The sequence below is a fragment of the Eulemur rufifrons genome, chromosome 5 (genome assembly GCF_041146395.1).
Source record: "Eulemur rufifrons isolate Redbay chromosome 5, OSU_ERuf_1, whole genome shotgun sequence".
Classification (NCBI taxonomy): Eukaryota; Metazoa; Chordata; class Mammalia; order Primates; family Lemuridae; genus Eulemur; species Eulemur rufifrons.
Genome location: NC_090987.1, coordinates 45,441,808 through 45,464,440, shown reverse-complemented (window position 1 = coordinate 45,464,440; position 22,633 = coordinate 45,441,808). Strand labels below are relative to the sequence as shown.

The window sequence follows — 22,633 nt, the reverse complement described above, 5'->3', positions numbered from 1 at the left end:
TGGGCAACCTACGACCAAAGTGGATAATGATGAGCTGAAAGCTATAGCGGAAGCAAATCCGTCTCAACCCAGGCACGAATTAGCAGCAAGGTTTGACGTTACTATTCCAACAATATTGGACTATTTGAAACAAATGGGCAAAGTAAAGAAGCTGGGTAGATGGGTTCCACATGAATTAAACAAGCATCAAAAGAGAAATTGTCTTGAAGCTTGCCTTTCTTTGCTGTCACGACATAAAGGCGAACATTTCTACACAATGTTGTTCTATGTGATGAAAAATGAATTTTTTTTTTTACAATCACAAGCATTCAGCACAATGGTTGGATAAAGATGAAGTGTAAAACATAGTCCAAAACCAAATATTCATCAAAAAAAGGTACCTGTTTGGTGGTCCAGCACTGATATTACTCACTACAGCTTCATGAAGCCTGGTCAATCAATTACAGTGGATGTCTACTGCAACCAGTTGGACGAAATGATGAGGATGCTTGCAATTAAGCAGCCAAGACTGGTCAATAGAGACAGGCCAATCCTCTTGCAAGACAACACTTGACCACATGTTGCACAAACAACGCTGCTCAAACTACAGAAGGTGGACTTGGAAACTCTGTCATCCACCGTATTCACCAGACCTTGCACCAACTGATTACCGCTTCTTCCAGGCTTTGGACCACTTCTTGCAAGGAAAAATATTCAATTCTAACAAGCTGTGGAAAATGTCTTTTGCAATTTCTTTGCCACTAGCTCTCCAGGCTTCTTTGCTGCTGGCATAAACAAGCTACCCTTATGATGACAAAACAGTGATGGCAATTTAGGCACATACTTTGATTAATTGTATTGCTTCTTGTTTGAGAGATAATAAATTAAACTTTTTATTGAAATTGAACAATTCATATTTAATGACCTATAGATTTGTACAGAAAACTTGGTAAGAAAAGCAACAGCGGCCGGGCGCGGTGGCTCACGCCTGTAATCCTAGCACTCTGGGAGGCCGAGGTGGGCGGATCGTTTGAGCTCAGGAGTTCGAGACCAGCCTGAGCAAGAGCGAGACCCCATCTCTACTAAAAATAGAAAGAAATTATATGGACAGCTAAAAATATATATAGAAAAAAAAAATTAGCCGGGCATGGTGGTGCATGCCTGTAGTCCCAGCTACTCGGGAGGCTGAGACAGGAGGATCGCTTGAGCTCAGGAGTTTGAGGTTGCTGTGAGCTAGGCTGACGCCACGGCACTCACTCTAGCCTGGGCAACAGAGTGAGACTCTGTCTCAAAAAAAAAAAAAAGAAAGAAAGAAAAAAAAAAGAAAAGCAACAGCATTTAAAAGAAGGGAATTTATAAGACAAAACTTGATTCAGGTAAAAAAATGCACGCGCGCGCACACACACACACACACACATATATATATAAAAATAATCTGGCTGTGAAGCAAGTTGTCTAGAATGTGCCAGAACATGTTCACAAGACTATTCAACTAGTTATGAGCAATGTAGACAAAAATAACTCAGATTTCATCAGAGCCTATTTCCACTGCTTCTTTTCAAGTTGTATTGTCGTGTTGTTTTGATTGTCACTGTTTTTGTGTTTTTCCATCTTCCATCATGGCCATCTTTATATCCATTAAATAGCTTTATTCTATCATCATTGCTTGTTTCTCCTAGATTAATCAGTATCTTGCAAATTTTTCCCAACTTTTTTATTCTTTAGTACATGCTGATAATTTTTGCTCTTCTCCGTCAATATTCCACAGATATCAATTGTAGCCCATAAGATAGGTGCCTCCTGAAAGACACTGGCTGGTCAAGGGACCACATTTCTTAGCTGACTCCAGGTAAATCCATCTGTTGGCTTAGCTGAGATAACCAACCCTCTCCTGGAAATCTGAGTGAGAACACCTCCACGGAAGACACGTCTCCAAGGTCCCCTAGGGTCAGCACAGTCACCTTCAACCTGTGTCAAACCACAATCACATTATGAGAGTTTATAATTCACTGCTTGGATTGTCTTCACATTAAAATCATCTCCTAAATCCTACAACATTTTGCTCAACCACCAATATTAATGAAGCCCTATTAATCATTTCTCAGGGAACACCGCCCTCCACCTTTTTATTCTCAAAGACTGTTACGAAACCACTTTTTAAAAACTTTGTATGGAGACAAAGGTGATTGCAATTGCGCTGCCTACTGCGACCAAACTGGAGAAGGTTTGAGTTGTTTTTGTTTTGTTTTTCTTACAATACCATGTATTTTGAAAGGGAAATGCCCACAATGGCATTTATTTGTAGGAGCAGACTGATTGATGGAGGTATTCACAAACAAAACCAAACTGCAGATGATTAGGATAGCAGTTAATGTTAATGACAACCCAAAATACATTCTGCATCTGTGAAATGGCTTAGCATTGTACTTTGAGTAACATAATTGGTGCATTTCAGATTGTGCTTATTCACAGGCGCTCTAATAGTACTTTTATAATTTTAAGTATACAACATATGACAGTCTTCAAGTAGAAAAGCTGGAAGAAATGAAAGAAAATAGCACTCCGTTATGCTATGCAGCTACAAATTCAGAAGGTCAGAAAATGTCCAAAAAGCAGGCCTTTACAAAATGTCACCTCTGTTAAGTTTTCTGTTTACTTTTGCCCTAAAATGCCATGGCTTCATTGTTTAGTAGTGTATTAATGAGAACCATTCCCTTATTTTTTAAAAAAATGTGTTTGAATTCATATAGTTCATCATTCTCAATCTTCATAGAATTGGGATTAATTATAAGCAAAAGGGGAAATGACTCACAAAAAATCTGCATCCTCATTGCAGAGAAGTTTGTTCTGTCTAGAAAAAGTGCCATGCCATGTGTGTTCAGACTGTGGTAGGAACATGCATGTGTGGACAAGGAAGCCTGAATCGGGAGACACCGCCCCAGCTGGCCAGGACATCATCACCCTCTTTGGGGTTACTCCTCCTCTTTCAGTCTTTTCTCATGAACTGCCCTCGTTGCAAGAAGTAGTTGCTTCTTTTAGATCTTCTTGCCCCTCCCCAACCCTACATCTATTCTCTAACTACAGCTAGAGAAATCTGTAGGACAAGTATGACCACGCCACTGTCTTATTTAAATCCCTCTAATGAACTACTACCAGCTGCAAAATACCTGCATCCCAGGATAGCTCACCAAGGATTTCTGTGATTTGGCCCTGTCTACCCATCTCACTTAGGAATAGGTTCACATGCAAGGGTCACAACACAAAATGACAGAAATCAAAATGACAGTGGTGTAGCCGAGGTAAAGGTCCATTTTCCTCCCACGTAAAGAAAATGCAGAGGTACATCCAGGGCTGAGGTGGCACTCCATCGTGGCCAATGCCTTCATCTTGCACTTCTCTCATCCTCAAACTGTAACTTCCACCTCATGGCACAAGATCACTACACACCAGCCCTCACAGCTGCATCCCAGCCAGGAAAGGAGTAAAGAAAGAAATGCCCTTTGCTTTAGAGATGTTTTCCAGAAATTGCACATGTCATTTCCAGTTATATCCCATTAGTCAGAATTAGTCACCTGTGCACATTTAGGGAGACTGGAAAATGTAGTCATTATTTGGGGGCTGCTTTGTGCTTTCCAACAAAAGAATCCTTTCTTTCTCTCCAGCTGAATGTCATAACCTGGCATGAGCAAGTTGCAGGCAGGTGGACAGAAGCCAAAGAGCTGACTTGATTCTGAAAAGTTTCATGAAGATTTCCTCTTTCCAATGTCTCCCCAAACCAGAACACAGCTCTCTGTTTTCCTGGGCAGTACCCACTGTGTTGTTCTTTCTAAAGCAAGTCATGATTGCCTGCCTGTCTGTGTTCATAGAGTAAGACAGGGGAGGGCCTTCAGTTGGCTTTTCTCTCTGTATGTAAAGAAAAGTCGAGAACAGCATCTCTAAATAAAGACATGCACAGAAATCAAAATGAAATAAGGATTTGCCAGCTTTGCAAGACTATTTTTCCCTTGTCAGCATCTTGGACTGGGAGGTTTGTTTTTTCTTTGGATCTAATAAATTATCTACCTTGAGAATTTCCTTTACAGTACTTGGTTATTCTTGCTTTAGTCATCATCTGGACAGCAGTGCTTCTGCTCCAGGTGCGGGAACGCTGGAAAACAGTGCGTCTCACACTCTGAGCTCATCTCATGATCACCAGTTAAGTCAACAAATTCTCCAAGCTGAAAATCAGAGAAGAGGGTCTGATGGCAAAACTGAACTTAGAGGACAACAAAATGTAATCCTGAAGTCATAATGAACAAGAAAAATTAGAGATCATCACTGTAGTCATAGAAACCCTCATGAAGGCATCTTGACCACACTCCCCATCCTTGCTCAAAGAACAAGGCGTGAAAGGCAATTTCCCTTTCTATTTTCAGAAACCGTTACGGTCACTTAAAAGCTAAATTGAGGAGCTAGCAGCTTCCTCCTCCAAGAATGCATAAAATAACAAGAATTGTTATATGTTTTTTTCATGGCTAGGTCATGTCTCTCTCTAACATCATAAGCCTCTGGCCATTAGGGATTTGCAGCATGCGTTTGGTTGTCTTTGCAGCAGCAGGCACATGAGGGGTGCTCGGTTCACACGTCCTGATGATGCTGTTGGTCACACCACTGTTGGGAGCAAGTAGTGCCTATGGATACCACCTATAGACATTAATTAGGGGAGGGGAAAAAAGTGATGGAGAAAAGTGTGCTGGAAAGGAAGTCTAAGAGTAAGGCAAGAGGGAAATGAAGAATGAGAGAAGCAAGAGTAGGACCTCCATGGTAGGTGCCACCAGCAGTTGTCTAGCCATCGTCAACAATATTAGGATTTTAGGTCACCTGCCCCTGCCCACCAGGAAGTCACCGAATGTGTTGCTTTCTTTTATAATCACAAATTGACCTATTCTCCTAACATGACAAGATGGTAAGACTTTTTATAGAAAGGGCCAGAGTATTAAGTTGTTTATTTGGCCTTGACCAGAGAAACAGATTTAGCATTTAGAAATGTTTATTGACATTTTTATGAGCTTATTTGCTTACGTCATAGAAAAAAAAAAAACAAGATTTCAATATCCCTTTTACAGATACTAAGTAAAGAAGGAGGAAAGTCAACTTATTTATTCTCGATGCAATTTGTTACCCTGTAAGAAAATACATGTACTTGTCACTAGGCTGAAAATAGCCCACTTAAATTTTAGTAAAAATCACACTGTGTATGTCTAATTTATGGAAATTATCATTGGTTACATCATTTAACTTAATTCATCATTAGTGGCCTTAAAAAGGCTCTTCATTTGCTCTGCTTGTCCTCAGATAACATCATCTTACATGAAATGCTGCTCACATATTAAAGATAATTAAATACTGAATACCTGATTAAAATAATCTTGTACATTTTGGAGTAAATATGTATAATTCATGTTCTCAGCTCTTGCCAGTTTCACATTTTATTTAGCAGAAAATATCTACCCAAAACCCAGCTGCTTCAGAAGGAAAGTTTGAAACATTATGCCATATTATGTTATATATTGAGATTCTATTATGTGTAATCACAAGATTTATTATGTGATTATAATCCTAATGGATTATTGGTTTTGTATTTTATTTTTAAGTTCATATTGGAGAGGCCAAAATATCTTCAATGGGACCTGGTTTATAGAGAGAGAATTCCTCATGCAATGAATTTTTCCATCAAATTTTTAGTTCGTGCCACAGTTTTGCTAAAATGCACATGTTTGTGCATTTTACATGCTTACATGCTTCCTTGCCACAGCCTACTCTCAGGATCATCATACAAAGCAGTCCCAAAGCTTTTCGTTTCCATTAGTCTCTTTTCAGTGGGCAAGTTCTTACTGATAGGTTCTTCTTGATCCACAGGTCTCATGAGTCCTGAGTTCCTTTTTGTCTCTTCAGGTATCAGTTTCTCTCTCTCCACCAGGCAGATACACCTGCAAAAGGTGTGACAGTCTTCAGTGGCTTGTGAGGAGTCAGAAGTTGAAGGTGAATGGGCGCAGAAGCAGCATTTGCCTGCCTGCTTGCTGCCATGCTCTGAAGACCACTGGTCCCTGGCATGCCCATGGGATGGTTCCGCCTGATTCTTGGACAGCCTTCCTTGGCCTGGCACGGCCCTTCCAGACAGTCATGTTTTCACTAAACAGATGCTACTTGAGTCACAGTATGAACCACTTTGGGAAATTTTCATTAATCCATTAAATCACTGAATAAATATTTTACTGATTTTCCACTATTGTCTGGGATGGCACTATGCTAGGTACTAGGTAGGTGAAACTTAGTCTCTACTCTCAAGGAGCTCGTAATTTAGTAGACAAACCAAGTTCGAATGACTCCACTGATTAAAACCTCCCATCACTTGCCTTGAACCATTAATCCAGAAGCTGGGAGACAGGAGGAAGAAAGGAGCTTTATAAAGCATGAGTAGAGATTGTCAGCGTTGTCATGAGCTCTCAGATGCAGTATGTCCCATGGAACAGGCAAGACCTGACCTCTCAAAAACGCATGTCTTTCTTCATGAGGCCAATTGTGGGTATCTTATTTGTTTTGTTTTTTAATTAAACCATTTATGACTCCCTTTCTGAATGTCTGAAATGACATTTATGATATTTTGGAAAGTCACACTGGCTTTTCAGGACAACTCCTAATATGACAATTTTTGTATTTTAGGGAGCTTTGAGAAAAAATCAGGCTGTCAGTAGGAGCTTGGTCAGATACTGGCTCTGACACTGTGGTAGAGTCGAAAGAAATACTCTGCCGTGATGGAGCAGCAGTCCCTGTTGCTAGAGCTTGGGGGGAATCTGATCTTGGAAATGGACAGAGTTACCCCTATGTGAGATCTGCGGGAGGGACTTCTCCCTGAGGCTGAGCTGACCACTAGGCCCAGGTCCTTCACTCATATCCTCAGGAACTTTCCAAGGGCCTTTCCTTTGGTTATTTTGCCATCACCTCTGAACATTTAACCAGAAACCTTAAACCAGGAAGAGAAGTTACATGATCCTCAAACTAACCAATTCAAACTTATTTGTTCTTCATCTGTTCTCAGTTTGTTTAGAGGAAGCTCTTGATCCTGGGATGACAGAAATACATGGACAAAGCTGGGTGCAGTGGCTCATGCCTGCAATCCTAGCACTTTGGGAGGCCGAGGTGGGAGGATTGCTTGAGGACAAGAGTTTGAAATAAGCCTGAGCAACATAGCAAGACCCCATCTCTACAAAAAAATTACAAACATTAACCAGGCATGGTAGTGCACACCTGTAGTCCCAGCTACTGGGGAGGCTGAGACAGGAGGATCACTTGAGCCCAGAAGTTTGAGGTTGCTGTGAGCTACGATGACACCACTGCACTCTAGCCAGGGCAGCAGAGCAAGACTCTGACTCAAAAAGAAAAGAAAGGAAATACATGAGCAGATTTTCTCTACATCTCTGATTTATTTGCCACACCTTTGCTTTTTTCAGCTCTGATTAACCCAGGGGGAATGTTTATGTGCTGCAGTGGCTCCTGCAGAATTCTAAATAAAGGGAAATAGCAGAAGATGGAAGGATAAATCCTAAAGAGATAAGGTGCCACTGGCTTCTCTTATTCATCTTGTTTTTTCCACTCACATGGTCATTCACATTCATGGAGCACCTACTTACACAGCTTACATGGCTGGCTTCGTGCTAGGTAGGGGGACTTCATGGTGACTCAGAGGCAGGTCGGCCTGCGAGGAGCTTGAAGTGGAAGCAAATGATTCCAAGAGTTCTGGAGAGCACAAGAGAGGAACTAATCCTCTCTGCGAGTGGTCTCAGCAAAGGCCTCTTTAACAATTAACACGTAGCACAGAATAAAACCAAAGAAGCAAAGGAAAGATACACCCAGTTATTGGAATCACAGAGGGAGGGGGAAAATTACTCTTTCTAATACATATACTTTTTGCTTTATACTTACTTTATACTTTGCTTTATACTTACTTTTACTTTATACTTACTATAAAAAAAAACTATTTTTTATAGTTTCCAAGTATTCTAGCTTTCACCGTCTTCTCTCCCTGTGGGCTTCGATGTCAGCTTTCCCACCCCACAGACCGCACAGAGCGCAATGCCTTCAAGCTGCTTTAAGGGGCATAATAAATTCTGCCAGAAAAAAAAACACGGCAGCAAATAGCGCCCTCAAAAGACAGCAATATCTATTTTCCAAGGGAAGTATTAACGATTTTCCCTTCCTCTTCATTCCCCCAGGTTTTTGCCCAAGACGGGTCTGGAACCTAACTCCTGGGGGTCCATGACCCCCGCGGTCACTTCCCGTCCGCAATGAAAGGGTTATCGGGCAGCCGCAGCCATCACCACGGGGTCACCTGTGATTCCGCCTGTGACTCGCTGTCGCATCACTCGGACCGCAAGCCGTACCTGCTGAGCCCGGTGGAGCACCACCCCGCGGACCACCCGTACTACACCCAGCGGAACTCCTTCCAGGCCGAGTGCGTGGGCCCCTTCAGCGACCCGCTGGCCAGCAGCACCTTCCCGCGCAGGCACTACACCTCTCAGCAGGAGCTGAAGGACGAGTGCGCCCTGGTGCCCCGCACCCTGGCCACCAAGGCGAACCGCATCCCCGCCAACCTGCTGGACCAGTTTGAGAGGCAGCTGCCCCTGAACCGGGATGGCTACCACACGCTGCAGTACAAGCGCACGGCCTTGGAGCACCGCAGCGACAGCCCGGGCCGCATCCGGCACCTGGTGCACTCGGTGCAGAAGCTCTTCACCAAGTCGCACTCCCTGGAGGGGCCGTCCAAGGGCAGCGTCAACGGGGGCAAGGCCAGCCCCGACGAGACGCAGACGGTGAGGTACGGCAAGCGCAGCAAGAGCAAGGAGCGGCGCGCAGAGCCCAAGGCCCGCGCCAACGCCTCCCCGGGCTGGTGGAGCTCCGACGACAACCTGGACGGCGACATGTGCATCTACCACGCCCCCTCGGGCGTGATGACCATGGGCAGGTGCCCCGACCGCTCGGCCTCGCAGTACTTCATGGAGGCCTACAACACCATCAGCGAGCAGGCGGTGAAGGCCTCCCGGAGCAACAACGACGTCAAGTGCTCCACCTGCGCCAACCTGCCGGTCAGCCTGGACGCCCCGCTCCTCAAGAAGAGCGCCTGGTCCTCCACGCTCACCGTCAGCCGAGCCCGGGAGGTTTACCAGAAAGCCTCGGTCAACATGGACCAGGCCATGGTGAAGTCCGAGTCCTGTCAACAAGAGCGTTCCTGCCAGTACCTGCAGGTAGCATTTCTGTTGCGTGATGGATGCTTGGAAATAGTAGCCGACTTGATTGTGTGGTCTTTCCCCCTGGGTTCTAGTCTTGGCTCTACTATGAATTGTCTGTGTGCACCTGAGCAAATTATTTAGCATTTCTGAGCCTAAGTGCTCCTGTCAGGAAAATGCAAGGAAACAAATGCTACCAAGTTCATCCAGTTATCTTAAGATGCAAGATATACAAGTGCTTTGCAAAGCACTCCTACGTAAAGGCAAGGAGTTATTAACGGGTTGTGTTCTTCTTTTGTCTGAGGGATCGTGGGATGGGAAGGAGAGGAAAGGGAGTCTACAGAGAATTTTAAAATAAATCCACCTTTTTTTTGCCCCAAAAGTAAACAGCGATCTTTTAAATTTTGGAAAGAGTTTCATTAGATCTATTCAGGATTTTTTTTTTTAATTGTAAAATCCTGCCCGAAGCTATTAATTTGAACACTGCATGGTCATCACCATCCCCATTGCTAACCACACCCCCAGCTGAGCTCCCACCCCCAGAGCAGAGCAAATCAGCATTAGCCCTGTGCCCTGAGGAGGTGGACAGCAAGCCAGTTTGAGGGCCTGACAGGCACAGCTGCAGAGACCCAGGACAACAGAGAAGAGGAGGGAAGGGAGGGATCAGAGCAGTAAAATACAATTAATGTCAGTGTGTGAATCCCACACGCGTACAAACCCAAGGCAGGCTGCACTTCCTGCCACTGTCTACATATTTTCCCTGCTGCCCTCTGGTTCACTGAAACCAGCTGCCATCTGGATAAAAATACACGGGAAGGTCTTTTTCTTCCCCACCTCCCTTCTCTGGTGCTGTAGTTTTTCCCAAGACACAATCTTTCACAAGAATGACCCTCATCTTTTTCCTTTTCAGAGTGTTTTTTCTCTGTTCTCTCCTGCTCTCCTCATCTTTAAAAATATATACCTATATTTTACTGGGCTACAAAAGTATGACATACCCACTCCCATTTCCCAGTCCCATCTTAAGAAGAAATGCAAGGAAAAATTCATTCACTGAGAACTTCATCTTTTTACTCTCTTGGGAGTGCTTCCACCAAGCCCTGAGAATACGCCAAGCCGGCAGTCCCCTGGGCAAGGACAATGCCAGAGCTGATGCCTGGAGTTGAGAAGAAGCCACCAGCATGTGGATAGTTTTCACAAACAACACACAATTACGTAGTCAATATTTCCCACTGAAGGTGATATTGCCTAATTTCCTGCAAGGTTACCACAGGCATTAATAAGTTATCAAAAACTGTAGCAATTTAAGAGCTAAAGGGATCCTTTAATCCACTTAGCCTATGAAAAAGTAGACTCAAAGGAAGGTAAAGACTTAGTGAGCTACACTGTTAACATGTGGCAGAGGTGAAACTAGAACCCAGTCTTTTAATTTATAGAAATGACCATTATGAGGGTTGCAACTGAAAGCTCTAGAAATTCTTTAAGCACATAAAGTGCATCCGCTGCTGAAAGTAAAGTATTTTGATAAGGATCATCTGTCTTGAAGAAAGGATGAGTAAGGAGATAGAAGCCTCAGAGTAGGACACATTTTGTCTGTGAAGTTTCTATGACTAGCAGCAAAAACAAAACAATTTTTTAAACCCTGTACTTAAATAAGTAATGGTGAGATGAGATAAGTATCGGATGCTTTATAGAAGGATGCTATATATGGCTCTAGCACCAGCCTTTGTTAGTAATGAAATTCTTTCATTATGATTGAATAATTGCCTACATTCTTCCTACCTTAAATTCATTTTTCTTTCCTTTTATACCTTTTTGAAGTCAAAATTTCAAGTAGTGGCAAAAAGTGGAAGGATAGGGAAAGAAAGAAGGAAACAGATATTAACTGAAAATCTACTATGTACCAGATGCTGTAGGAAAATGTTTTCACTTTTGTCATTTCACTTAGTCTTCGTAGTAATCCTGAGATTACTGGATGTAATAATACTATATTTTTACAAGAGTGGAAACTGACCTGGGAGTTGTAGAACTGAGATTTAGACTTAGATCTGTTTGATGCCAAACCCAAGCTCCTTCTAATACACCCCGGCACAACTGAGGAATCCAGGGCATGAAAATGATGAGAAGAAGAAAACAAAATCTTTAAAGTAAACATATTATTATTAAAGTTCTTCAATAAAATAAGAATGAAATCTTAAAGATTTAAGTATAGGATTTAGTATAGAGCATTATTGTATCTCATATTATAAAGACTTGGAAATTCTATTTTCAAATCAGTCGGCTTCTCTAAGCCTGCTTCTTTTTAGTGAAACACTTGAGGCTTACAGAAAGATATAAAGAAAAAAGTAAAATAAAACAAACTCCCATTTATACATGACCCAACTAGAGAAATAAAACATTAATTATAATGGATCACACATGTGCTTTCTTGAATCCCATTTTATTTCCCTTCCTTCTTCAGAGTAATAGCTAATCTGACTTTGATATCCAAAGCTCCTTTGTTTTTAATTCTGAAATTATTGAAAGGTTGAAAAAAAATTAACATTTTCTAGCCTGCATTGGGCAATAATTATCCCTGTACCAAGCTAGTTCAACTCTTTAAATAGAAACTGAACTCTAAGTCACATTTTATTTAATAGGTATTGACATTTATTGCGTACCCAATCTGTGCAAGTCTTTCAAACTAAAAGAAAAAAAAATCTTCTATTCCAGTGCGGAGAGGTAGCATGTTAGTAAATGAACAAAATGTAGAACAGTGTGTTCTTCCCAGCCAGTGTGCTGCAGCTGAAGAGATCCCGTGAAGAAAGAGAAGAAAGATCTGTACGTCCACCTGGGGAAGGAGGACAACAGAAAATCCCCCTGAGAACTGGGCTCCTGCTCTTCCTGCCTCTAGGAAATGGAGAGGGATCTGCCATCCTGTGGACTCTCTGCTCAGAAAGATAGGGTCAGCCAGCTCCAGCCAGCTGCCATGGGATAATTTCATTTATAAGCTTGTTCTTAGAAGCAAATTGGGGAAACAGAAAGGGTTTCTTTGTTGGGTTGTTTTTTTCAGTGATATTGCCTTAATGGACAACTAATATTGAAGCTGGATTTACAAATGTGTTTAACTTCAACATCACAAGGTTTAGTGGGCAAAGCATTGTTCTACTAGTCTACTAGCATCCTAGTCCCTATTTGCCACTAACGAGTAACATGACCTGCAGCCATCCTTTCAGCTCTCTGGGCCTCCTTCTTCTGCTAGAAAATTAGGCACTTGGTCTAGAAGACCTGTGATCTCAGTCTACCTTTTTTTTTTTTTCTCAGTCTACATTTTTAAGTTCAAGTTACACATGCCAGAGTACTACTAATTAGAGCAATTTTCAAGAGTTGAAAGGCCTGGGACTCATTTTACAAATGCCTCCTAAAAGTAGACGTTTTTCAAACATTTTCTAATTTGCTCTTTAAAACTCTAGAGGCATTTTACAGTTGAAGAAACTGAGATTTAGTGAATGAGGTTAAGTAACTTGCCCAAGGACACACAGCTAGTGTAGGCGACACGGTGGGTCCAGACTGATTAGTCTGCCTTCAAGGTCTGCATTCTTTCCATTTACCGTGCCCCGTCCCTACCCTCACCAAATGCAAAGCAGAGCAAGGAAGCAGCATATATCAAATATCAAGTATGTGCCAGGAACCATAAGTATCTCGTTTAGTACTGGAAACAACTTTGTAAAGTATTACTATTTACTTTAGTTTTATAGATGACAAAACTGAGGCACAAAAGATTAAATCCTTTGCCGAGAAACACATAGATTATAAGTAGGAAAACTAACACTGGAGCCCAAATCTGTCTGACTCCAAATGTGCTTCAGAAATAGAAATAAATGCATTTTTTATTTTATTACATGATTTGTTCTGTAGCAATTGCATGTGTGCATTTGACCTCATATGTGTGCATGCAATTAAGGCATGGATATTAAATTAGACTAGCAATGAAATGACTGATTATGTCCCTAATATGATTCAAGACTGACAAAGATTAAATTAATATTCACCAATAGTAGAATCTAAATACTAGCAGATTTCTGATTCTCTCTTTGCAGAATTATCACTTAGAACTAACTTAATTTAAGCCATTGCCATGATTCTGTAGAAAATCAGGGATCTGCAGAGGTCTATAGGTATTTAGACTCTGCCTGACATTGATTTAGAAATCAAATACTATAGCTTGAAATAATTTCAAGTTTCAGTTAATACAGTCAATTGGTGATATGTGCTCACTCACAAGCTGTTTGTAGTTAATAAAAAAAAGGCTCCCTTTTTTTCCAATATTGTTATTTTTAAATGTCAAGAATCAGATGTCTGCTGTTTAGAACTATTGTACCGCTGCCAGTGACTGTCTGTATTAGGGTTGGGAGCAGGAACATGGATTTGAAGACATTAAAACTGTTTAATTCTCAGTTGAGATGTGGTTGGCTCTTATACATTTGGAATAAAGCATTTATGGCACATCTCAGGGTAAGTGCTTAATAGTTAAATAAATAAAATAGGAAGAGGTTCAGAGAGGGAGTAAAAGGTGGTTTTTGTTATTGTTTTGTTTTTGCTTTATAAAAGCAGAATTCTTGATTCTGCATGTGCCTCTTTTATGAAAACGTTCTGTATTGAGTGACTGGCATAAAAAGCCATTCAGAAGAACAAGATTTTAGATTTCCAACTGTTCACCTAAAAGAAAAATCCCTTCGAATCGTGTATTTTGCATTCACCCAGCAGCAGAAACAGGGAAAGGGAAACAAAACGCTCTCCGGTCGAAGTAGAGAGAGAGAGACAAGAGAGAGAGGGAGCGAGAGAGAGCAAGACAGAGACCGGGAAGAAAGCACTCCCAGAGATGAAATTTTAGGAGAGCAAAATGATCGACCTTTTTAAGGCTGAGTGGGTTTCTTCAGTTTGTGTGCAAGTTTCAAGAAATGGAAGGACTGACCAGGTTTGGGTATAACTCTTTATTACTTTGTATTTGATGATAGTGGTTGGTTTGGGTGGTTTTTGTGGTGGGAGGAAGAAGGGTACTGTTTGTGATTTTATTTCTCTTCTAAATAATGTCTAGTAAGACTGAAAGAGCTAACAAACTAATGCATGTACAGATGGTAAAAAATAGGTTGAGATATCAGATACCACAGAGGCTTCATAAAATCTTTAATTGACACATGATCTCCCTATCTGCTAGGTGCTGTTAGAGGACATTATGTGGCTGGTGATTGAAATGTGATCGGTCATTTTCCAGGACAAGAATCCTGAATACTTACTACTGTTCCTTTGCAAAATTAAAATTTCTGGGTGATTGCTCTTTTTTTTCGGGGGCGGGAGGTCTGTTGTTTAAATAAGGCTCCACAAAATATCACTGAGGAAGCATTCATAGCAAGCACCCAGGATTTTTTAATGCAGGTATAATTATTTTTCAAAATTCTGTTCAAGATTATTTCCATCTTTTCCCAGTGGGAGTTTTCTTTCCCTAGCTGAGGTTTTCCTTCTTCTTGTGTTAGAATAATTTGAATTCTACTAATTCCGTGAAAACTACTTTACATGAAATTTATGAAAGTGTTGAATAGTTCTGCTAATGACTTTGGCTACTGTGATGTTTCCTTGCTGCCTTTTTCTAAAACTCCACCAAGCACATTAATTGATGATTTTCTTTATTATTAATTTAAATTGCCTTAATAATCCAGCAAGTGAATGTCAGGGTTTTTGAATGTATTTCGTATTTGGCTTGTACAGTCTTCTTCCTATTCTTCACTGTTCTTAGTAAAGATGTCCCTCTTCATTGATAGAAAGATGAGATTACGGCAGCCTGGTGCTAACTTTGAATGTGGAATCAGTGATCAACAGCAGATTTCTAGTAATATTGTTTCTCTCTCTCTCTGATTCTCTATAATTCTCACTATTACCCATATGCAAGTAATAGAGGGGAAAAGACAATAAAAAAAAAAAAACAGTATAAAAAGCAGGGTCCAGAAAGACTCATCAGTAGTAAAGAGAAGATCAGAAATGAGTAGGAAAGCCCTGTTGGAAGTTGTTAAAGAAAGTTTATTATTCTTGACCTACAGTTTCATTGTTTTAAAGACATTTTCAGCAACACCAAAAGTGCTTGGCTAGCCACAGTTGGAGGTTTCTGCATATAACATATACTTTCTGATCTCACAGGACTCTAATCCACTAATTGAAGGTATAACATTGGTTAATAACAAGCAAGAGAAAAACTAGCCTTGGATCGATCTCTCAGTGGCTAGTTTACTTTATTTCCCCTTTCTCCATTTTCCTTAGAGGACACTTGGCTTGATTGCAAATTAAAGGCAGTAAATCAAGGTAATCATTCACCATTATTCAAAAGAAAGATTCATGCATAATCTCTGGCCCATTTGAGATCATGGCATTACATGATTTTACACAGTGATTTGTGAATGGTAGAACACATTGGTCTTTTGTTTCAGGTTTCTTAGGGACCAGTAAAAAATATATGCAATATTGCCAAGCTGATTTTGATTTGTAATTAGATTATGTTTTTCACCATGTTGGTTTTAGGCTCGAGGGTAACAATCTCTCTTAGTGAATCATTGCACAAGGAGAAATTTTTTTATTTTATTTTGTTAAAGTGTTTTGTTAAACACTTAAGTGTTTTTCTGAATTCTTAGACTGGAACTAAAGTGGGCAAGTGCATTAATTATTTTTCAATGGAAGATTTATTTATATCCAACCTAATCCTCTCTGTTTATAATTAAAAGGTAATGATATAAAGAATTAATTACTGTTACACAGTAAGCAGAAACAAAGGGAATGTGGTGTAAGGAAAGGCATATTATCTAACCCTCTTGTTACTTTGAACCAAATTCTTATTCTTACTATTTTTTAATTCTTTTATGTCTTGAAGAACACTCACATGATCAGGAAAGACTCTCCTGATTCTCCAATCTTTTAAATGTAAGAATATAGGACTGTCATTAAAAACTTTGTTTTCATTTGCTAAAATTTAGTAATATGCCTTGCTTTGTTTCCCTTTCTAACATAAAGAGACCTCTAATTGCATTTGCAAATGAGTTGTCAAGATAGGTAGATCTTTTCTTTTGTATACTTTAGGTCACTGTTCTCTATCAATTAGAGTTTCTATTTATTGTTCTCATAGAATTAGGAAACTTCCCACAAAAATCAGCCTTGTGATATCACAGAACAGTCTATGAACTAGAATTACGTGAGCCTGGGGTCACTGTATGCTAGGTGCGTGTGTACAATGCATATATACACCTTCCATCTGCATGGACATTCCTGCAACCACACTTCTAAAATATGTATGCATTTATACATATGCTGCCTTTGATCTCTGATTCATGAAATCATATCCATTTTCAATGTACCACTTTACAAAGTCCATGGAACAGGAATGACTATGAAGTAGAGAAACAGATTTTTCATAGATCCCAGTAGGAAATTTATTACCTTTGCTTTTCCAGTGATTATATTGAATTTCACTTCCGACCATTAGTGTCTAGTTAGGGATATGCTGCTTCCCTGTGCGAGAATAAAGCAGGTCTTAGTCCCTTTAATGCAAAGAGACACCCAAAAACCATGAAAGGAAATGACTTTTGCTCCCCTTATTTTTTTAAACACAATTTAATATATGCCTGTAGGATTGTCTAATTCCCTGAGTTAACTCTCCAACACTCTAAAATCTTAAGATGCATAATTATAGAACCAGGCAAGGGATTTTTTCCCCCTAAAAATGACAATTTTAGAATAATAGAGCCTCCTCATTGAGAGGGCATTTGGTGTAGCTTCTCATTCACAGTCTTCTCCCTGCAGTGTGGACACTGTATCTTCCTACCTACCTATTTTCCATCTAAAATCACCTTATAAAAGAAGACTTCGAAATTATGAAATCCAATTTACTCTTTTTAAAAATAAGAAAGACAAGCCCTAAGGAAATACCTGGACAAGGTCAGTCATTTTGCCAGCAGAGACTGGCACTAGCCGGCTCACTGCCCAGCTCCCAGTGCAGTTCTGCTGACACTACGCCCTAGTCTGTGAAACCTGTAAGGCTCTTTTCAAAGACCAGCTCATCCGTCCTCACAACATCCTTTTTTAAGGCAGTGGGGCCAAGACACAAGGAGGCAAAGGGAGAACAGAACTGACCTGAAAGTTTGATTTGAAGCAAGTTTATGGCTCAGAGGTCTCATAAAAGGTAAAGACAGCTGCTAACCAAATAATTATTAACACCTGAAATTCATATTTCTGTGGTTACAAAGGGCAGGGGAGTTTCTTTAAATTCTTCGAAAAGAAAAGAAAAGAAATGGTTATGTTTCTCCTGTTATAGACGAGTCCTTCCTGCACCCTAATGGTTCCGTTATGAGTAAACCATGTACCAGAGAATGCATGGAGCAGAACTGATCCCTGTTTGGGTATGTGATCTTTGGGCACTTCACTCAGAGCGCTGGGTCTAGATTTTAAAGGCAGCGTGCTTCTTTCCAGTACCTTCCACTCTCTGGGGAGCCAGCATCTCTCACCTCCCTTTCCTAGGATAAAAATTAACATAGCTATAACCATATTTTCAAAGGGGAAAATTAATTCATATATTATATATATGGTGTGCCAGGTAGGTGCCTCGTTAGCGCAGTAGGTAGCGCGTCAGTCTCATATGGTGTGCCATGCAGGACACTATGCATGGTGACAATGCGACCGTGGTACTGAATATATTAAATTAGGGAAACTCCAGAGAATCTGAAAGGCATAGTGCATAGAAGACACCAAGGGCTCCAGGTTAATCTCGTGGTTATTGCATCCAAAACTACGAAGTAAGTGATTGGGAAGATCTATCCCTAAAGTTGGAAATGCTACATGAAACGTTATAAAGTTGTATCGATATGGGTAAACATGAGCATAATACCGCCACATACATGCCTGTATAGAACCATATATGTGTATGGCCACTTGCTCTATCCTTGAATACTTAGGGTACCTTAACTTTAGTGCACAAGAATAACCCAGCAATTGTCTATAAAATGAGGATGTCTGGCATCAACCCAAGAGATTCTGATTTCATAGATATGGGTGATTCTGAGAGCAATCGAACGACCACACTTTAAGCCAATTCTAGGGAATTACAAGGCTTAATTTGTCATGTTATTTACTGAAGGGGGCAGTAGAGCGTAATAGATGAAAACATGGGATTCAGATCTATGAATGCTGACTTCCTACATGATTTGGTACCTAGTGCTTCCATATCTGTCTGTAAAATGGGCATGATGGTATGATTGTGTTTGCTTCAGATCTTAGAAAAAAAGTTTAATTTCAAATTTGGAAAATAAATGAGAAATATAATGTGAAAATGTTTTGAGTTTTTAGGTCTTCAAATGTTAACATTGTTAACATGCTATATCTCTTCTCCATGCGTTTCATGTACTGTATAACTTTTTCCTTTATATTTTGCTTAATCTAATTTTCATTAAACTAGGGTTGGGATGAACATGCCTGATTCTTGGGTAAAGGAAAGCCCTCTCCCAAGGCAGGATGGCAGGGTGGGTGTGAGGCTTCTTTGCCCCGTGTGCCCTGAACACAAAAAGCTTTTGTCTCAAGGTGAATAGATCACATAGGATCAATCTCGTGACAGCTCGGCCTCAGCGAGTCAGATTTTCCTGTGGCTCCATATTAGCTGACGGAACACAGTTCTTCTGTTCTCTTCAAGCTTTAGTGTGTTAATACAAAAAAAAAAAAAAAAAACTGCTTTTTTTTTTTATATATACCTTAATTCTGTTAAGACTCTGCTGCCTTATTCCAGACAGCTTCGGTAAATCAACAGGACAAGTTTAATTAACAGCAACAGCTATGGGCGTCCACAAGGGAGCCCTGTCAACCCTTCCTTTATTGGCTTAGGAGAACCAGGTTCTCTGAGGAGTGTCTCCACCATGACAACTTGCTGGAAGGTGACCAGAGGCCCCCGGCCATCACTCTTCTCTGCTCATGCCCTTGGTCCCTAACATATCGTCCCCTTGCTGCGAGGCCAGATATGCCCTTCTTATCTGGCTGTAGAAATTCAAAAGAGCAAGTGAACACTGAGGCTGGACCTCTCTCAGGACCTCTTCTCCACAGAACCACTGAAAGCTCAGACTTTTCCTGTCAGCCAACTGGTTTCTGGCGGTCTAAAGACATCCCACCTCACCTGCTTCCCCGTGGCCACCAAAACAATGAAAACAAACCCCATCACAATCCCCAGGAAGAGTGGGCTATGTTTAATGAAGTTATCTCTCTCGATTATGAAAAGTTGAGCAAATAGTCTTGCCATTTTTTCGTTATAAAAGTGGAAATTAGTGAGGATCAAGACCCTCCTATAGGCACAGTGGGGCCCTGTTAGGTCACCCGGGGCCTGCGGCCCACACTTAGAATGCCATCTGCTAGCCTGAGTTCTTCCATGGGCCGCGTCCATCTGGCTGGCAGCCCCTTCCGCAGTGAGTAAGTACCGAGAGAGGCATTTATACGGGACTTTTCCTTTTAAACTCCCTTAAAGGATCCCAACTACCTGTACTCCTTGGGAAAATTATGTCTTTTTTCTCCTCTCCATAACGAGTAAAAGTTTAGCTGGTTGTCTGTAATTCAGGGGATGTCAGTGAAAGTAACTGTCATTTGTTTGCAAATGAAATCTGAGCTTTCTGAAAATGACTCCCATGTAGAATCCGTCCCCCATAACACTCCCCCAGCCTTCTAGTTGATTTTAGATAGTTTCCTGTTCTCCCACCTCTTGGAAATATTCCATGGCACGCTGAGCAGACACTTTTAGTCAAAAACGCCTATAAATAGCTGATTTTCTGCTTACTGCCTTCTCTCTAAGGCTTTCACAAAGGAGGTGAAACAAATCCACCAGAAACAAGAGCTCTCTGTGAGGAGTGTGTGGTGAGGCTTATGAAAAATCAGATCCATAGGCCGAAAATTATCGTGTAGGTCGCTTTGCCATATTTGACTTATGCAATCACTGCATGGAAAAAGAAACATTGTATTTCATGCCAGATGATCTCATGAACTGAACAATCAATCAAAAGTGCCTCATCTGAACTTTCATGCTTCTTTAAAAATATGTACTTTGACTTTCACATTGCTTTAAAAAAAAAAAAATTCCAAGGCCAACTGTTATTTATTAGATTCCATTTGTAAATATAGAAAACCAATTCCTGTAGCTACTCCAGGATGGGAAATTTGAAACTCTTTCCCCATTTCTCTTCCAAGCTGCGCTTGCTCACAGACCTTTCCCCGACCAGCCTGCCTTCTCTCTGCCTCCCAGGCCCTACCCATCAGCAACACCCCCAAGTCCCCCAGGGCAGGCGGTGGCTTTCCCTGGAAGACTGCACCCATGCTGGGCAGACCTGCATGTGATCCTCCACTGATCTCACTGAGGGAACCTTAGAAATCAGATATGTGAGGCTAGTATACCTCCCCTTTTCCCCTCCTCCTCCCCCTGCACCCTCCTTAGCAAAACAGATTTGAGCTCAGCAATCCTTTCCCCTCCCCTTTTCTTCCTCCTCTCTCTTCTTTTCCCGTGCTTTCTAGGGAGCTATTTTATATTATTTGGAAGGAAACACTAGTCCAACACTATCAGTTTACAGATGAGGAACCGGAGGTCTGGACAGGTTAACTGGCCTTGCTCTGGCCCCCAGTCGTGAAGGGGGTGGGGAGGCGGTGGCACTCTGAGGAGGTCTTCGTCAGCTCCTCTGATCCCACATGTTGGCCATCCTCTCACCGCGACAGGGCAGGGCTCCGTGTATCCTCCAGACATTCTGTCCCAGCCCCAGCCCCTGCCTTTCTCTCTCTAGTCTCTGGGTTCAATTCTGCGGTGCCCACGTCCTGTCTACTGCTGAAGTTTCTGGAGAGTGCGTCTCACTGTGCCTTTCTTCATTATTAATTCCCAGAGAACATGCACAGTCAGTAGAAGCAGATATCTGAAAGAACTCAAAACCTCCCCTAGCTTTTTACACTTTTTAACCATCAAAGTCTGGGTTCAAATGAAGCCAAATATGTAAAAACAATTGAAAACAGAACTGCTCACATTGATGCAATAATAGAAGGCTTCAAATCCAAATCTCCTTCCCCACCCTACCCTGTACCCAAGTTTTCCACAGTTTGAAAACTGCTGCCCATTCCTTCCCAGTTTATCAATCTAAGCTGTCTAAGAAAGAATTCCATGACCCAGGGGGAAATTTTCTGTATCCACTCTTGATAAACCCACTTTTGATAAATCAGATAGATCAGAAAATCCTCCTAAAGCCCAAAAAATGTTGGGTCACTATCTCAAGCATGGTGAGTTATCTATCCCAAGCTTGGTGAGTTATCTATCCCAAGCTTGGTGAGTTACCTATCCCAAGCTTGGCAAGTTTGATTAGCAGCAGCAGCTATCCCAGGCTGCAGTCCTGGTGCCCTGCCTCTCATTAAAAGATAGCAGTTGGCTGGGTGTGCCTGTAATCCTAGCACATTGGGAAGAAGAGGCAGAAGGATCATTGAAGGCCAGGAGTTCATCCTTGGCAACATAACTTGACGCCTGTCTCCACACAAAAAAAAAATTTTAATTAGCCAGACGTGGTAGCGCACACCTGTAGTCCTAGCTACTCTGGAGACTTAGCCAGGAGGATCACTTGAACCCAGGGGTTTGAGGTTGCAGTGGGCTGTGATTGTTCCACTGCACTCTATCCTGGGCAACTGTCTCAAAAAAAAAAAAAAAAAAAAAAAAAGACAGCAGTTGATCATTGGGCTCTAAGAGCTCCTGACTGACTAAGGCTATAAAATCATTTTGGGGCTTTAAGCTCTTTAACAAATACATTCTTATGTCACCTTCATACATTCTTCCTCAGCTGTGACCTAAAAAGAGGAATAGACTTTTCTAATCACACACAGGCCCCTCGATTCCCAAGCTAGTGCTCTTTCAGCACCACACAGAACATCTTTTCACCTTCATCCAATGCTGGCTCCACTTTTGTGTGATAATGGAGGAGGAGAAGAAGGTGACGAAGGAGGAGGAAAGGAAGGAGAGAAAGAAGAACTGTAACTTACCGAGAAAGTTCTATGGGCCTGTGCTCAACATACAAGATTCTTACATGGTCCTTATTGCTGGACATTTCTGGGGTAGCTGTTCTGGCCCCATTTTATACAAAAATAAATTTGTTCAAGATTATAATGTCAGTAAGTGACAGAACTGAGATTTAAACCCCGATCTGTCTGATTCAAAAATCTGTTCACTTTTTACCATATCATGCTGCCTCTGCTTCATAAATATTTCCTTTGATCTTCTTCTTGAAGGATATTTAAATGAGAATTTATTTCAATAACAATTAAAAAAGATTAACTATGATTTAAAAACAGGTCTGCCTCTATGATTAGGCATAAACCTAAATCTGGTT

The 22,633-nt window shown here is 41.2% G+C and overlaps 1 protein-coding gene across 14 annotated transcripts in view; it reads left to right on the top strand.

The window, feature by feature from the left end:
- The first annotated feature begins 8,303 nt into the window (after positions 1 to 8,303).
- Positions 8,304 to 22,633, top strand: part of DLGAP1 (DLG associated protein 1) — a 329,447-nt gene continuing 315,117 nt past the window's right edge. For 5 of the 14 annotated variants that reach the window (XM_069468246.1, XM_069468237.1, XM_069468233.1 and 2 more), the window contains exon 1: positions 13,587 to 13,733. In XM_069468246.1, coding sequence (XP_069324347.1) covers positions 13,641 to 13,733 — 93 coding nt within the window. In that variant the 5' untranslated portion in view covers positions 13,587 to 13,640. Of the gene's footprint in view, positions 9,261 to 13,586; positions 13,734 to 14,048; positions 14,203 to 22,633 lie in introns of those variants that run through there. The other 9 variants (XM_069468240.1, XM_069468236.1, XM_069468232.1 and 6 more) reach the window with 3 other exon arrangements.